Here is a 17,969-nt window from a genome sequence, read left to right as displayed (position 1 = left end):
TCTGTTAAAAGCAGTAATGCCTGCCTCAAAGGGCTGCTGAGTGTATCACAAGAGCTGATACCTAGAAAGTTCTTATCAGAGTGTTTGGTGCATGCAATAAACATCATGAGGACCACCTATAATTTTATTTTTTTGAAAGAGAAAGCATTCCCTGCTGTTTCAACAAGTTTCAAGGAAAGGAGTTTAATCCTAACAAATCAATAAAATTTATCTTTGAAAAGTATCCTTGACACGAAGTCCTCTGTATTTTCGCTATTTCAGACATTTCTACTTGTGATTGGTGTGGTGGTCGTGATGGTGGCTGCAATTCCTTGGACTGCTATACCTGTGATTCCCCTTGGCATCATTTTCTTTTTTCTTCGGCGATATTTCTTAGAGACGTCACGAGATGTAAAACGCCTGGAATGTACAAGTGAGTACCAGGGCTGTCAGGTTGGGATGGTAGTGCAGTCTGTCTTCCACTCATACTGCAATTAACCAGACCTCTGAAACCCTGCAGACTGTTCTGTGGAATTTCTCACTGTTAACATTAGGTGATTGAAAGTTATGGCCCCTGAGGGTAGGTTTGGCCCTTAAGGCAAATGGAGCTGGCGGTGTGTCAACTGAACTTTGCATTTTAGCCAAAGGAGGACAGATGTGAGCACCATGAGGACAGGGACCATTTCTGTCTTGTTCACGACATACTTCCTAACACAGAGTATCCACTCGATTAATACTATTCTTGAAAGTATTTCATCATGTTGGAACTATTGTAGAAGGAAAATAGAGAATTTTTCTTCAAAAGAAAGCTGAGCACTGAAGAATTGGTGCCTTTGAACTGTCATGTTGGAGAAGACTCTTGAGAGTCCCTTGGACTGCAAAGAAATTCAACCAGGCCATCCTAAAAGAGGTCAGTCCTGGGTGTTCATTGGAAGGACTGATGTTGAAGCTGAAACTCCCATACTTTGGCCACCTGATGCAAAGAGCTGACTCATTTGAAAAGACCCTGATGCTGGGAAAGATTGAAGGCAGGAGAAGAGGATAAGATGGTTGGATGGCATCACCGGCTCAATGGACATGAGTTTATCAAAACTCTGGGAGTTGGTGATGGGCAGGGAGGCCTGGCGTGTTGCAGTCCCATGGCATTACAAAGAGTTGGACAGGACTGAGCAACTGAACTGAACTGAAAGTTACCAGAAATGACAAGGAAAGGAAAAGATGAGGAAAAGGAAAGGAGATCTCAGGAAATATATGTCAGAAGTGATATGTTTGAAAAATACATTCTTTCACATGTTCTAGTAAGTTGCAGTTGTTAAAAGTATTGAAATGATGTCTATTAGTCACTCAGTCATGTCTGACTCTTTGCAACCACATGGACTGTAGCCCACCAGGCTCTTCTGTCCTTGGAATTCCCCAGGCAAGAACACTGGAATGGGTAGCTGTTCCCTTCTCCAGAGGATCTTCCTGACCCAGGGATTGAAGCCATGTCTCCTGTATCACTGGTGGACTCTTTAATGTCTAAGCCACCAGGGAAGCCCTATTGAAAAGATAAGTCCTGTTATTCTCAGGTTTGCTCTTTGTCATTGTCAGGATTTGGGGTGACACCATACTGTGTACCCCCCTTTTCAAAAGCTATTCGTATAAATGATGCTGAAAATAATCCCCTAGGAGAACTCAGGAGGGGTATCTGTTCAGCATGCATTTAGTTGATTACTCCATTCACCTTCCTAGTTTTAGAATAATGGGGAACAAAGATGTCCCTGGTGGTCCTGTGGGTAAGATTCTGTGCTTCCACTGCAGGGGCCACCACTTCAGTCCCTGGTTGGGAAACCAGATCCTGTGGGGTGCAGCTAAAAAAACAGAATAATGGGGAACACATTTTATGATTAATTAGTCTATTCTACAGGTAATCACAGATGATGAAATAATCAAATTTCTCTCTTATTAATGTACACAGTTCATCAATATTAAAATAAAAATAAGGAAAATAGATTGTTATATATTTTTTAACATTATAAAACAACAGCCAAAAAGTAGGGAGAGCATACGCTTGCATCAGAGACCTCAACTGTGAATAATTATTGCAAATTAATACCAACTTAACCTTCTAGAAACCAAGCCAAGGACAGACACATATAGAGTCTCATGCTTCTCTATATCTACTAAATGGAAAAAAAATCTCAGTTCATCCAGTCAGAGGAGTTTTTTTTACTGTGGCATTTGTATGTTTTATTTTTAATAACAAACACTTGAGGTACTTATCTTTTTCTGCAAAAAGGATAGTGATTATCAGTTTCATTAAATCTGTAGAAGACATTTTCACTCATCAAGAGAAGCAGCTAACCTCCTGTGAGGTTGAGTTTGGTGAGGCGTTTGGATGGATGGAGAGCAGTAGATTCCAGGTGTGTGTGACGTTCTACCTGTATGGCTCAGTAGGATGGTAGGACCTGAGGAGGCAGAAGAGGAAGTGATGAGCTCCATCCAGTCTTCTGTGTAGACAGGGCTTCAGACGTTTTATGGTTTGAGGCCACTCATGAAATGGAGTCATTCAACAGTCTTGTTGCAAAGCAGGTCTTTGGCAAATTGAGAGAGGGGTTGTTCCAGAAAGAATATTTGACAGAATTTTTGCCTGGGGCAAGGGCCATTTCCCATTCATATAGAAGTGGCAAGAAGGGCTCCTCCTGAGGCTTTTGTCATGAAGCAGTATAGGATTTTCTCAATATTTGATCTGGAGAGTCTGAGAACTTTGGCACTATCACTGTGGAATATTTGGATTTTTTGCACCTAGTAGGCTGAAACAAGTTAGACAATACATTTAATCCAGGTACCCCATCCTGCACACCTCAGATAATCACATGTGGTTGCCAGTTGACTAGAATGTTTGTGTTCTCTGTCTAGGTGGTGGTGGGGGGGCGGTGTTCAGCCCCTCAGTCATGTCCGACTCTTTGACCCCATGGACTGCAGCATGGCAGGCTTCCCTGTCCTTCACCATCTCCTAGAGTTTTCTCAAACTCATGTCCATTGAGTTGGTGATACCATACAACCATCTCATCCTAAGGCTGAGTGGACAGTCACCCGGCCCCTAGGCCAGGCTGTCCTCCCCCAGCCCAGGGCTTCCCATCCTTTATGAGCCTCAGTGTCTCATAGGAGGAAGCCTTCTCCTTCCTTTTGGAACTGGGGACACTAAACCCAAGAGGAGGTTCTGTGTCTTTACCTATTCGTACCTCAACCCCTCCAAACATGCAGTTCCCGGGTGCACGTCGGTACTGACTGAACTGTACCAGACAGGCAGTCAGACGCTGGACTAAGAAGTGAGGACCTGAGAACAGTTTGGAGTGTCACCCTTGATTCTTTCCCCATCATTTTATAAAATCTCTGTAGCCTCCTGTAAGATGCATTACTAACTTCCTGTAAACAACCTAGCTGTACTAACAGGTCTTCTCTAGGAGACGCACAGGTAACAAGGTGACGTCAGTATTTCCTGCTGATACAGCACAAGTTATCACTCATCCCAGACAAAGGTCACAGGCTCACTATGTGCCCCTGACAACAGCAAGTTGCAGCCTCGTTCATGGTGGGGAATGAAAACCATAAGTGGTCCTCCCTGCTGAGCAGCCTGCAGCCCACCTGTTCCCTGACAGGCAGGAGCCTGACCCTGGAGCTCAAGATCAGTGTGCTCTTAGAGAAGATGGCAGGAAATGAATGACCAGTCATGTGACACCAGACCCCAAACCACATGAAGTCACTCAAAAGAGAATGGCCACTAAGGCCACTGTCAGATTCTAAAAGATTGATGTGAGTGTCACATGCCGCAGTGACCTCCGAACACTAGGACAGGTATCTAGCAGACAATTATAAAAACATCCATCAGGTTCCTAGAGCAGAAATCAAGACTATTCAAATACTCCTCATCTGCTGGGTCCTGTGGGCACAAGGGCGGTGCAGTACCAGGTGCTCCGTGATCACACAGGGACTCCTGGTGCAGGTGCAGGGGAGTCCCTGGATGGAGGAGATGGCAGACTGTCCGTTCCCCTTACTCATCTCACCCTGCCCTGGGTCTGGGTCTGGTCCAGGGTTGGGGATGTACTGACTCTATCCCAGTCCTTAGGTTACTCATCCAAGGAGGAGACAGCCCACAGGTAGCTCATCAAAATCAGTGTGGTGAGGACTCTAATGAGGAATTAAATTTTCAAATGCTACTGATTCAAAAATTAGTGAACAGTAATTACTCACCCATGAAACAGAATGAAATATTACCATTTGCAGCAGCATTGATGGACTTAGGGAATATTATTATTAATAAAGTAAGTCAGAGAAAGATAAATATGATATCACTTATACATGGAATCTAAAAATAATACAAATGAATCTGTACACAAAATAGAAATAGACTCAGAGACATAGAAAACAAACTTACAGTTGCCAAAGGGGATTGGGAGAGAGGGAAGAACAAATTAGAAGTATGGGATTAATAGACACACTGCTATTAATGTGTCAAATAGATAACAAGGATTTATTGTAAAGCACAGGGAATTTTATTCAGTATCTTGTAATAACCTGTAATGGAATATAATCCAAAAAAAATTAACTAAGTGACTATACTACATACCTGAAACTAGTACATTATTGTAAATCAACTATACTTCAATATAATTTTTAAAAATTGTGAACAATTTCCACCTGGTGAGATGCCAGAAAAATTTGGAAGGAGGTGTCTTTGAGAGGATCTTGATGAAAGAACAAGAATTTCTTTATCTAAATCTAGCTATGATTTGAATTTGATCAAAGATAGTTTCAAAGAGAATCTTTTATTCTCAGGTTATTAAAGTGAAGCATGATGTAAGCAGGAGTTTGTAGGTCACATGGAGGATTCCCTTTGGGCAGGACATGTGACCACAGAGCCCAGTAGACAATGGGTTTCTTTGCATCCAGCCTCCCTGACTTTCTCTGTCTCTGCTTCCCCAGCACGGAGCCCGGTATTTTCCCACTTAGTGTCTTCTCTTCGGGGACTCTGGACCATCCGGGCGTACAAAGCTGAACAGAAGTTTCAGGAGTTGTTTGATGCACACCAGGATTTGCACTCAGGTCTGTAAGCTTCTGGAGATGATTTCTAAGGATGGGATATGCTGCCTTCTGAGGCTGACTCCCTCTCAGGTGGCCTGGCTGGCCCGCACCTCTCTCTGTGTCACCTCAACATCCTCCTCTGCACACCCGCCTCCCCCACCCCTTCCTCTCAGCATCCCCTCAGTGCTCCCTTCTTCCCCATCATCCCCTGCATTTCTCCCCTGACTGGCTCGCATTTTCCTTGTGTCACTGTGCCCTCTGGACTTCTGTCTCTTTAGGGCAAGAGTCAGCAAACTTTTCTTTTTTGCAAAGATCCAGATAGAAAATATTGTAGGCTCTGTGGGCTATACTGTGTCTCTTGCAACTACTCACTTTTGCTTTTGTGGCAAAAAGACAGGCAAAGATAATACATCAGAAAATGGCTGTAGCTGTGTTCCAATAAAACAACCAGGTGGTGGCTGTTCTCACCCTCCAGGCTGCGGTTTCCTGACTCTTTTCAGAGCGTGGAGGGTGACAGATGTGATCGAGTAAATAATGACTTTATTTGCCACACACTTGATTATGTTTTTATCAGTGAAAATTTTTCCCTAGGTAGAAAATTCAGAATTTCCTCCAAGTCTATAAAATTCAAGCCAAACTTTCCAATAATTATTGTATTTTGAAGATAAAAATGGCATTTTGAAAGTCATATGCATATCATGTTAGCTGATGGTCATATAGACACTGACTCCTAAGAATAAACACCACAGGGCCCTGCAGTGAGGGCAGAAGGTGCTAGAAACAGTGTGAGCTGTGCTGTCTGCTGTCAGAGAGCTGGGAGCAGTCGACCCTGTGAGAGGATGATCTTCACATTGAGGCCTAGCACTGCAGGAAATGCACCAATGAGACGATTTTCCATCTTCCTTCTTGTGATCATATTTCTGTTGATAACCTGTGGGTTGAAGTTTCTAATGCATGCTTCCTGGACTTATTCCTGTGTGTCCCATATGTTGTCTTGTGTTAGAACCTAGTTTTCTGGAATCTTCAGGTTCTTTGGGTGTGTAACTTTGCTGTCCTACCTGCGTAAAATCTTCTGTAGCTCAACTGAGAAAATGCTCTCCCTCATGAGAGCTAACAATAGAGCTAACATGGTTTTTCTGCTTATATATTACACTTATTATGATTCACAAATCCAGAGGCTTGGTTCCTGCTTTTGATGACGTCCCGATGGCTCGCTGTGTATCTGGATGTCATCTGTGCCATCTTTGTCACTGTTATTGCTTTTGGGGCCCTGATCCTGGTAGAAAGTAAGTACAGATATGAATACTTGTGGTATGTTTACACTTTTAGCTTTGTTTGTAGTTATTAAACTCTTGTCATCTTGTCTAATATATACTCTTTGGTTCCACTGAATTGTATTAAAGTGCCTGCAGTATGTGACTTCACAGTGTGTCCATGTGGAGTCATTTGTGTATTGATGAAAACTTTTATCTTTTTTTTTTCATTTACTTATTTATTTATAGTAGGTCCTTTTAGAGGCCATTTTTTAAAAAAATTGATTGGCATATGGTTGATTTACAATGTGTATATACTTGGTGTATAGCCAAGTGAATCTGTTATACATATATCCACTTTTTTTAAAGATTCTTTTTCCATACCCCATGAACATTGGGGTGCATGTATTTTTTTTAGTAATTTGCATTTTGATTAATACTTCAAATGAATTGTCTTTTAGAAAAGAATTTCTGTTTTTGACTTTCGGAATCTTTAGGAGCAAAGACCAGGTATGAACGATCCTGTTCCAGCAGACCTGTGGTGCCTTGGGCCCCTTCTTTGGCTCGCTTGGACCATTCTTTCACTTTTATTTTAAGTTGTATTGGGGTATAGTTCATTTACACTGTTGTCTTAGTTTACAATGTATGCAAAGTTAATCTGCTATACATACACATGTATCCACTCTTTCTTAGGTTCTTTCCCATGTAGGTCATGACCGAGTTCTCTGTACTTTACAGTAGCTTCTTATTTGTTATCTATTTTAATATTTTATATATAGTAGTATGTATGCATTAGTCCCAGTCTTCCAATTTATCCCTTCCTTCCCTTATCCTCTGTTAACCATAAGTTTATTTTCTACATCTATTACTCTACTTCAGTTTTGTAGATAAGTTCATTTGTAGCCTTTTGTTATATTCCATATATAAGCAATATCAAATTCTGTTTTTCTCTGTCTGACTTACTTCACTCAGTATGAAAATCTCTAGGTCCAGCCATGTTGCTGCAAATGGTATTATTTCACCCTTGGTTATGGCTGGGTAATATTCCACGATATGTATGATAACGCATCTTCCTTATCCATTGCTCTGTTGATGGACATTTAGATTGCGTCCATGTCCTGGCTATTGTAAATAGTGCTGAAATGAACATAAGGGTGGATGTATCTTTTGGAGTTATAGGAGTTTGAGCAAACTCCGGGAGATAACGAAGGACAGGGGAGCCTGATGTGCTGCAGTCCATGGTGACACAGAGTCAGACATGACTTAGTGACTGAACAACAACTTTGTTTAGTTCAGTTCAGTTCAATCACTCAGTCGTGTCTGACTTTTTGTGACCCCATGGACTGCAGCACGCCAGGCCTCCCTGTCCATTGCCAACTCCGAGTTTACTCAAACTCATGTCCATTGAGTCGGTGATGCTATCCAACCATCAAATCCTCTGTCGTCTAAAAACTTTGTTAGTTCTTTCTAAATTCATAGTATTTTAAAAAATTTACTTATTTACTTGGCTGTACTGGGTCTTAGTTGGGGAATGCAGGATCTTCAGTCTTAGTTGTAATAGGCAGGACTTTAGTTGCAGCATGTGAACTCTTAGTTGTGACATGTGGAGTCTATCTAGTTCCCTGACCAGGGATCGAACCCAGACCTCCTGCATTGGGAGCTTGGAGTCTTAGCTATTGGATCACCAGGAAAGTCCCTCATAGTGGTTTTATTATGTCTCATACAACAGAAGTAATATTATGAGTAATACTGTCATTACATGCAAATGATTTAAATATTATAAAGGACTCTTCTCACACTATATATAAAATAAATAACTAAAAAAGACCTACTGTATAGCACAGGGAACTCTATTTAATACTCAGTAATGATGTATGTGAGAAAATAACTTTAAAAGAGCAGATTACATATATGTCTGGCTAATTCACCTTACGGTACTCCTGAAACTAATGCAACTTTGTAAATCAACTATTACTCCAATAAAAATCATAAAAATAAAGGAGTCTTCTTTGTAGAGTGACAGAAGGAACTATGTGAGGGGTTGAGAAGTAGACTGACTTTATTATTCTTCTTCCTCATTTAGCGTTGGATGCTGGGCATGTTGGCCTGGTCCTGTCGCTCACCATCACACTTACCAGTATGTTCCAGTGGTGCGTCAGGCAAAGTGTGGAAGTTGAGAACATGGTGATGTTTATCTTTTTGTTCTTAGCGTTTTTAAGTCTCCTTGCTGTTATATGACATAAAAGCAATTCTTATATAAAATAATAAAACTGTTATTTTGATATCATTTTACAATGTTTTTTTACATTCTCCTCCATCTTCTTAAGGGCTTCCCTGGTGGCTCAGATGATAAAGAATCCTCCTGCAATGCAGGAGCCACAGGAGACTCAGGTTCGATCCATGGGTTGGGAAGATCCCCTTGAGAAGAGAATGACTACCCACCCCAGTATTCGTGCCTGGGAATTCCCATGGACAGAGGAGCCTGGCAGGCTAGAGTCCATGGGGTTGCAAAGAGTCGGGCATGACTGAGCAACTTTCATGCTAACTTTCCATGTGCTTAAATGTAAAATAAAATAAATGCATGTTTTTCTCAGTCATGTGTATGCCATGTCAGAAGGTTTTGTATTCATCACAAACTGTCTTCAAATACAATAAATCTCTCTGTAGGAGGGAGGTTCTGAAATTCTGGAGACAATATAAGCTAATTTCTTAGCAGCTTCTTTGTATTTGTTTCCTAATGAGTAATTCCTCACTTTTGGTAAAAGAAAATAATCCAGTATTTTGAGGTTTATTTAATTACTATGTTCCTTCACCCCTCCCCCATTTTATCATTTATTCCTGTGTGTGTTGAGCACTGAATTTGCTGGTGGTCGTTCTTCCTGGTAGGATAGGCTCCCTCTCAGAGTGTGCTTTCTAAGGTGTGGAGTCATGGTTGTTTAGAAGACCTTAATCAATGTGTAAATTATTCACTTTTATATTTGTACCTTTTCCTAAATGGAGAAAAACAATAAAAATGAAAAATTTCCATTTCTTTCTTCTAACAGAGTAGCAGTAGTGAAAGTCTCTCAGTCGTGTCCAACTCTTTGTGACCCCATGGACTATAGAGTCCATGGAATTCTCCAGGCCATAATACTGGAATGGGTAGCCTTTCCCTTCTCCAGGGGATCTTCTCAACCCAGGGATCAAACCCAGGTCACCCTCATTACAGGAGGATTCTTTACCAGCTGAGCCACAAGGCAAGCCCAGGAATACTGGAGTGGGTAGTCTATCCCTTCTTCAGGGGAACTTCCCAACCAGGAATCGAACTAGGGTCTCCTGCATCGCAGGCAGATTCTTTACCAACTAGGCTATCAGGGAAGCTGATAACAGAGTAGAAAATGACTGATTATTAAAATGAAGTTTGATGACCATCCAGTTCTTTTCATCTATAACACGTGGCCCTTCTGTAGCCACACATTACTAATTGGTGTCCATAAGTATTATTTTCTTTGAAAAAATTCTTTTTTTTTAATTCAGATGTGAAAGGAGGATCAATAAAATTTTACCATGCATTTCTTTAATTTTTTAACTTTAATATAAAATTTAAGGAAGTAGTCATATGTAAAAGTATTGAAGATGATGAACAAGTTTTCAAATCATCCAAGGCCTCATCAGACTCCTACTTCTATCCTTTGTGGATGCTGAGACCTGGGATGTTCTGAACCATATAAAAGCAGAAGGTTTCATTTACAATCTCTGACCATCCGTAAACAAGACCCTCTGATACTAACTCATGAGATGTCATATATGTTTCAGATGATTTCAGTAGAAAGGGTGATTGAATACACAGATCTTGTGAAAGAAGCACCCTGGGAACTTGAGTATCGTCCACCGCCATCCTGGCCCAACAAAGGAGTGATTTCCTTTAATTATGTGAACTTCAGGCATAAGTCGGATGGGCCTCTGGTGTTGAGGAACATGTATGCAGATATTTACTCAGGACGAAAGGTTAGTTTAAGCCATTTGCCTTTTTAAAATCCAGCTAAAAATTTAGCACCACATTTGCTCTTGGCTTCTTTGTCAGTGTGTCAGGGGGACTCTGTTCCTAATGGATGCAGATTAGATCAGTGACATTGTAGGTGAATCTTTCCTGGAAACTGACCATGGAATGGGGATACCAGGACATTTTTTCCCTGTGTTGTGAGCTCCCTCATGGTGGTTGATGGGCCCTGGGATCCCTGGCTTCATCTTAACCTGACTCAGGACACTATATGTGACACCTGATTACTCATACAGAGTCTGGGACGTCAGCCTTGTCTTCTTGGCCCTAACTCTCCAATGTCTCATTCCTTTCCATCTTTTCTTGTTTGTATTTCTGAAATCTTCTCTTTCTCCCATGGTGCCCTCTGGTTGCAGCCTTCTTCTCTGTCCCTTAGGCCTTCCTGTAGCCTTGTCCTCCACTCACCCATACTGAGCTGCCAGCCCCCGCCCTCCCCCCACAGACTGCTGCTTTCTTTAGTACAGATCTGATCCTTACTGGGTTGGGTGAGCTGCTGCTGGAACCATAGCATAGCCTCAAGTCCACTCCAGCAGGGGCTGTGGGGTGAGCTTGTGTCCACCAGAGAAGAGTCTGAATAATGACCCAGTCAGGAATGAGGAATCATGGTATCAGATGGACGCAAGGTCTAGAGATTGGCTCAAAGTCAAAAGCAATTTGATGGGAACAGAGAAGATCCATGTGGTTCATACAAAGCCTTGTGACCTGACCTGTGACCTGGACTTGTGAGAGAGGCTTGTGACCTGGACCTGTCAGCATCCATGTTTGCTGGTGATGTTCCTTCCACACTCAGTTTGAGGCCTTCAGCTGGGATTAGGACAGAATCTTGAAGAAGAGACTAAACCAGAACAGACAAGGTGGTAGGAAGCTCTTCCCCACCTCCCTCTGCAGCCAATTTGTCTGATATACACACCCCCCTGCACTCGGATTGTATGTAGTTTCTCCCAAAGCACCACATCCTCCCTGTTCACAGTTCACATGCTGCCCCTCAACCTCAGAGACCCAGGCCCTCTGTCATCTGGATGGTGAAAATCTCCTCATTTTCTGAGTCAACTCTAATGCATCTTTGAGACCCTCAGTTTTTCCTTAGTGTCTTATAAAGATAGTGTTTATACACCTATGTTTATAGCAGCCAAAAGTTGGAAGGAACTAAATCCTTACAATGAAGTATTATTTGGCCTTAAAAAGGAAGAAAGTTCTGACCTGTGGATAAACCTTGATGACATCTTGCTAAATGAAATAAGCAGATACAAAAGGAATGAATACTCTGATTTCACTTATGTGAGGTTCTGAGAGTAGCCCAATTCAAGAAAACAGGAAGTAGGATGGTGGTCTCCAGGGACTCGGGGAGCGGAAGTGGGGAGTTGTTTGTTTAATGGTAAGAATTTCAGTTTTACAAGGCAGAAAAAAATTCTCAAGCCTGGTTGCACAACAATGTGAATGTACTTAACACCAAACTGTCCACTTAAAAATGGTTAAATAATTAAATTTTAGGTTATGTGTATTTTATCGTAATTAAAATAAAAGATAGTACCTGTGGCATGCTCTATAATTGAGATCTGTATCTCATAGTACCTTGAGGCTTTTTAAAATCAGGGAGCATCTTGTTTTCATATTTGTTCCCAGAAAGTAGCATTCTGCAAGGCACAGAGAGGGTGCTGAGGGACTGCTGGTTGTGAGGGTGAGTGAGTTACACAGGTGTGAGCAAGCAGGAACCAACACACACACACACACACATACACACACATGACAACTCCATAATTAACTGAAAGAACTGCTCTTTAAAACTCTTATCACCCCACAGACCCATCTAGTGGAAAATAGCTATAATTTAATGAATGAAACCCGTGTAACATAAAAGAATATTCAACTTAATGCCTGAATGTTACCCAGGGAGCAGCTTCAGTTAGTCACAGGGCAAAAACTAGTCCTCATTATTTCCAGTTCCACTGTAGGTCAGGAAAAAGGTGAACTGCTGTGTTAGGAAAACATTAATCACAGCTCTTGATATAATCTTATCCCTGAGAGCACTGTATGTGATGTTAACTTACTCTTAGATAATGTGTCTGTTAGATTTTCTGTTGTAAATATACTTCTGTTAACCTGCACTTGTCTTAAATTTTCTCCAAAGCCATAAAATATGAATTATCTAAGAAACTCTATAGTACAACTTAGGAACATAACAGATTCTTATTCTTATTCTTCCTTCTTAAAACCTGTAAATCATAAGATCATTGAGATTCTAAAGTGTTTGAGGGAAAATTAAGTTTGGAGACTGAATTAACAACTTCAGTAATTTGACTTTTGATCTGTGCCTTGGTTCACTCTCAGTATCGCTGTTAGCTTCATTTCTGTTTGGAAATGATACCCAGGCAGTTTGTTCATGAATGGATTTCACTCCCCTGTGTATATCCCAGGTTCCCTGTCCTGCTCACCTGTCCCAGCCCCTGTCACTCCAGGATACCCCTTTGGTGTTGGATTTGATTAAGAGAAGCTGTTGTCAGGGGTGGAGGGTGGGGGGGTGTTGGGGGCAGGCGACATGGGAGTGAGCCAGCCCAGCAGAAGTGGGGCTTTATTCTCTTTCCCTCATTTCCTTTTCTGTCCTGATTTCTAGAAGTTAGAGTCAATAGGAAAGTATAGTAGGTACTATGCATGATTTTAATCACAAAAGAAATAGCAAGTGAAAATAAAGAACCAGGACTCCCCTGGTGGTGCAGTGGATAAGAATTCACCTGCCAATGCAGGCGGCACTGGTTCAATCCCTGGTCTGAAGAGTCCACCCGCCACAGAGCAGCTAAGCCCTACACCACAGCTACTGAGCCCCCGTGCCACAGCTCCTGAAGTCTTTGCTCAGCGTCAGCAGAAGCCCCTCAGGGAGAGGCCCGTACACTGCAGGAGCAGCCCCCATCGTCACAACTAGAGACAGCTCGTGCAAACAATCAGGACCCAGCGCAGCCAAACAGAAAAGCCAGCCAAACAGAGGTATATAGGACCCTAGACTTCCTAGTTAGAGTCTGAACATGGGCTGCATTTTTCATTTAGATGATTTTGTGGTTGATTTGAACATTTTAGAGAATCCTGGGCAACAAAATACTTTCCCACTAGAGATTGATTTTGCTTTCTTTCTTCTTACAGCTATTATTTGGATAATACATTTTTACAGATGCTTAGTAGACCATGCTGTAATGTGCAAAAATATTAGTTTCCTACATTTTTTCCTTCTTTTAAGTAATATTTTCTTAAAAACCACTCTCCTCACTCCCAGATTGCTCCCATTCTCCTGCTGGCTCCTAGTTTCCTGTGACTCAGACGGTGGCGCCAGGGCCAGCAGCAACTGCCTCTCCTGGAGCTTCTTAGAAATGCAGAGTCTCAGGCTTACCTAGACCTCTTGACAGCCTAGTATCTGAACATGACCTTCACCTTTCTCTCCCATGGGCAGTTTTTGTTGAATGATGACCTGTGATTCCTAAGAAATGTCCTTTGACAGTTTGAAATTGAACTCAAGAATTCCCAAATCTCTGCTATGACTGAACAAGAAGCTCTAGAATGTTCTGTGCCACTAGATTTACTTACTTTTTTGCTTTTATGAGATGGTTGAATGGTATCACTGACTCAATGGACTTGAGCTTGAGTAAGCTCTGGGAGTTGGTGATGGACAGGGAAGCCTAGTGCATTGCAGTCCATGGGGTCACAAAGAGTCGGATATGACTGAGTGACTGAACTGAACTGAACTGATGCTCTATAAATTGCACCTTTACATTATAATCTAATTCTGTGTGATTCCACTGCTTTTCTTTGCATCTTTCCAGTGGAGTCTGTCTTCATTACAGGCAGTTTTCATCCTGCTATCTGTCCTTTTCCACACCAGCCTCGTGCAGGGACTGGAGGGATTTCCCACAGGCTCAGCCGTGCCTGGACCTGGAGTCAGAGAGAGTCCAATGCAGCAGTGTATATGTGGCTGTTTCACCACCTGATGGGATCAAAAATGAGTCTTGCTGCTCCAAACAGGGCACAAGGTCTGTTTAGCCTGTTCCCCAGGCACCATGTGTCCCACTTATGCGGGTTTCTTTCTCAATCAGGCTGTGGGTGCTGGTTCTTCCTCCTGACAGCTGGTCCATCTGCCCTCAGGTACCTTCTTTGCTCTCACTTACTGCATATATGCCTGTGTCCACAGCATGCTTTAATGGTCTGAACATAAGATCTCTATGGTAGGCCTGTTCCTTTAACTGAAACTATACCTACTTTCTCTGTTCTAGCTACACAGAGACAGGTGTCAGGTCATCCAGGGGATAAGGAAGCCCATCAGCAGATGGAAAAGAGGCCAACAGATGTGAATTTGAGTCCAATCCTGCTAATTATGGGCTCTGATATTTAGATAGGCTAATTCATCTAAGCCTCAATCTTTTCTTACACAAAATGGAAGTGATAGATTGTAACCTGTAGGGTTTATGTACAACTTAAAGATAAGGCATATAAAGCACCCAGAGTAAATGCCTGGACAAAAATGGTCATCATTTTCATAGGGCATAAAATGGCCATAACCACTTGTGCTGTGGAAGGTGTTGTCTGTCCTATGAGAATGAGGTGTTGGCCATTTGAAGTTGTATTTATGGCTGTAGGATCCATCTGCTGTGTCTGTCTCTGTCTGATATATCCTATACATAAATAATTTGGTAACAGCTTTTCCATAAATTTCTCTGGCCTGAGTTAAAAATCTCAGCTCCCATGGAAATCTTTGTCTCAGGACACCACAGGTAATACAAATAAGAAAAAGTCAAGTCCAATACAGATCCTGATGTCAGCATAAACAGTCTGGTTGAAGAAAAAAGAAAATGGCTATATTAGCTTTGTAAGCTAGAAGGAGATAACAGTTTTTATAGACGTTTATAAAAACTGACATAACTTCTGTTAGAGTTGGAACAAGTCCATATTAGGGGACAGGGAGAGCATTTCCAAGGAATTAGACATGTGAGACAGACTTAGTGATGTGTGGTTTGGGTTTCAGGAGGTGGAAATGCATGTGAAAGGCATTCTGGGAGGTAAGACCAGCATAAGCAAAAGCATGATGCCCTGAGCCAGTGAATGAAAAACTAGACACCTGCAAAAAAAGCATCCAGAAAATGAAATGCCAAGTGTGTAACACACATTTTTACATTCAACCCTCACAACTACCTAGTGATGCCAAGGAAGCAGACTCATGTACATCAAGGATGGAGAGGTTAGAGAGGACAGTTTTGTAGAAGAAACATCCTGGGGTGAAGTGTTGAGTGCTGAGCTGGCATTCAGGAGTTTAATCTGAGAAATGAGAGCACATGGACCAGAGTAGGCAGGTTCAGGGGGCAGGGAGCCAGGAGCTGTTATGCCTCCAGCAAGACATCCCGGGAAAGTGATTCCACTTCTTGGAAAAAGTTGGTGTTGATTAAAACAAAGCTAAAACACCTGGATTTGTGAACATGCAGGGAAATGGGTGGTAGTAGAAAATGGTATCATACTTCTGGAGGGCACATTAACAGCTTAACAGCTTAACAGCTTCCTCTGAAAAGTTCATATTTTTTTGTTGTTCAGTCACCTAGTCATGTTCAACTCTTCATGACCCCACAGACTGACATACACCAGGTTTCTCTATCCCTCACCATCTCCTGGAGTTTGCCCAAGTTCAAGTTCATTGTATCAGTGATGCCATCCAGCCATCTCATCCTCTGTCATCCCCTTCTCCTCTTGCCTTCAATCTTTCCCAGCATCAGGGTCTTTTCCAATGAATTGGCTCTTTGTGTCAGGTGGCCAAATAATGAAGCTTCAGCATCAGTCCTTCCAATGAATATTTAAGATTGATTTCCTTTAGGATTTACTGCTTTGATCTCCTTGCTTTCCAAGAGGTTCATACATGACTCTCAGTAATTCCACATCTGAGATTTTTTTTGAAGGAAATGATTAATGTTGTTTTCAAAGATTTAGCTTCAGGGATATTTAACACAGGGTTATTTATAATAGCTAACTATTTGATGCTGCCTAAATATCCAGCAGGAGAGGATTAGTTAAATAAATGCTCACCTGTACTATAATATTATGCAACCATTAAAATAAATATTTTTTATGAAATACAAAATGAACACACATATAACAGTATGTTCATATTAATCCCATTTTGTTTAAATATGTGAACTTGTATCTTTAAGAAAATATACAAAAAGAAATACAACAACAAAAAGAACACATACAGAAGCCTAGAAAGTAAAAACATTTTAAGAATATTTTTTTCAGAGTGCTGGGCTATAGCTAGTATTTATTTACTTTTCAAATTTATTTGCACTGATTATGATTAAGACAAGAGTTTATTTTAATTTGTTTTTTAAACACTATGAACCTGGGAAAGATGTAAGGAGAGTAAAGCGGGGAAGATGAATGAAGGGGTTGTTTTGTGTGGGGCCTTGAGTGTTGATTATGTTGAGTTTGATGTGTGAAGAGAGATCCAGGTGAAAGTGTCTAACAAGTTGTGTCATCATTAGAGACCAACCTGGTTGGAGAAACAGAAAGGGGCCATTGCAAAGCAAATAACAGAAGATTTTCTTCAAGTGTCTTTATAATTTTACTTATTTATTTTTGGCTGTGCTGGGTCTCTGTTACTGCTTGGACTTTTCTCTAGTTGCCGCATGTGAGCTTCTCACTGTGGTGTCTTCTCTTGTTAAGAGCATGGGCTATAGGGTGCGAGGGCTTCATTAGTTGTGGCACGTGGGCTCAGAGCCGTGGTTCCCGGGTTCTAGAGCGCAGGCTCAGTAGTTGTGGTGCACGGGCTTAGTTGCTTCACAGCATGCGGGATTCTCCTGGACCAGGGATTGAACCCACATCTCCTGAATTGGCAGGCAGATTCTTTACCACTGAGCTACCAGGGAAGCCTCCCAAGTGTCTTTAGATTGAAGAATGTGAGCTTACTGATACTGGTGACACTCTCCATGTGTAATTGGTAAAACCCTTTGGTTACCCAGAAAAGGCATCCAGACTGTAGCTTTGATGATTGAACTCTAGGAATAATCAGAATCAGGTTTTCTTTGAGGTGCCTTTCTCTTTTTGGGGGGGCCTGAGGCCATGCAACTTGTGGGATCTTAGTTTCCTGACCAGGGATCGAATCCACACCTCCAGCAGTGAAAGCACAGAATCTTAACCACTGGAATGCCAGGGAAGTCCCCTGGTTTTTTAGTTCTCTTCACTGGAGTTTGGAACTCACAGTCCTGTGGTCATGAGCAGTCCTCGGTGCCCCTACATATCTCAGTCCATTTATGCAAAGTTTACAGATGTTCCCATTTACACAGATGGATCAGTTTCAGTGGAGCTGATAACATGGGAATATACACACATTCTCACTGATCAGTTCTCACCTGTGTCCTGATGTGTGTTGATATGTGTATAAGAACACTCAGAAATATAGGCCCACCTATTTTACTATGCTTCATAGATAATGCTTTTTTTTTTAAAGGACACTTATGGCAACACTGTGTCAGGCAAGTACATTGACACCATTTTTCCTATAGCATTTGGTCACTTCATGTCTCTGTCACTTTTTGATAATTCTTGCAGTATTTCAAACCATTTCATTATTATTATATTTATTATCCTGATCTATGATCACTGGTTTTTAATGT

At 41.6% G+C, this 17,969-nt stretch overlaps 1 protein-coding gene across 1 annotated transcript in view; it reads left to right on the top strand.

Annotated features, from left to right (window-relative positions):
* Positions 1-17,969, top strand: part of LOC122447239 (ATP-binding cassette sub-family C member 4-like) — a 245,412-nt gene that overhangs the window by 192,276 nt on the left and 35,167 nt on the right. Inside the window, exons 34-38 of the mRNA XM_043477775.1 lie at positions 262-412; positions 4,945-5,064; positions 6,219-6,329; positions 8,380-8,480; positions 10,092-10,283. Coding sequence (XP_043333710.1) covers positions 262-412; positions 4,945-5,064; positions 6,219-6,329; positions 8,380-8,480; positions 10,092-10,283 — 675 coding nt within the window. The remainder of the gene's footprint in view (positions 1-261; positions 413-4,944; positions 5,065-6,218; positions 6,330-8,379; positions 8,481-10,091; positions 10,284-17,969) is intronic.

This window comes from Cervus canadensis, chromosome 9 (assembly GCF_019320065.1).
Source record: "Cervus canadensis isolate Bull #8, Minnesota chromosome 9, ASM1932006v1, whole genome shotgun sequence".
Classification (NCBI taxonomy): domain Eukaryota; kingdom Metazoa; phylum Chordata; class Mammalia; order Artiodactyla; family Cervidae; genus Cervus; species Cervus canadensis.
The sequence above is the reverse complement of the archived record's forward strand: the minus strand, read 5'-3'. Positions and strand labels throughout refer to the sequence as shown.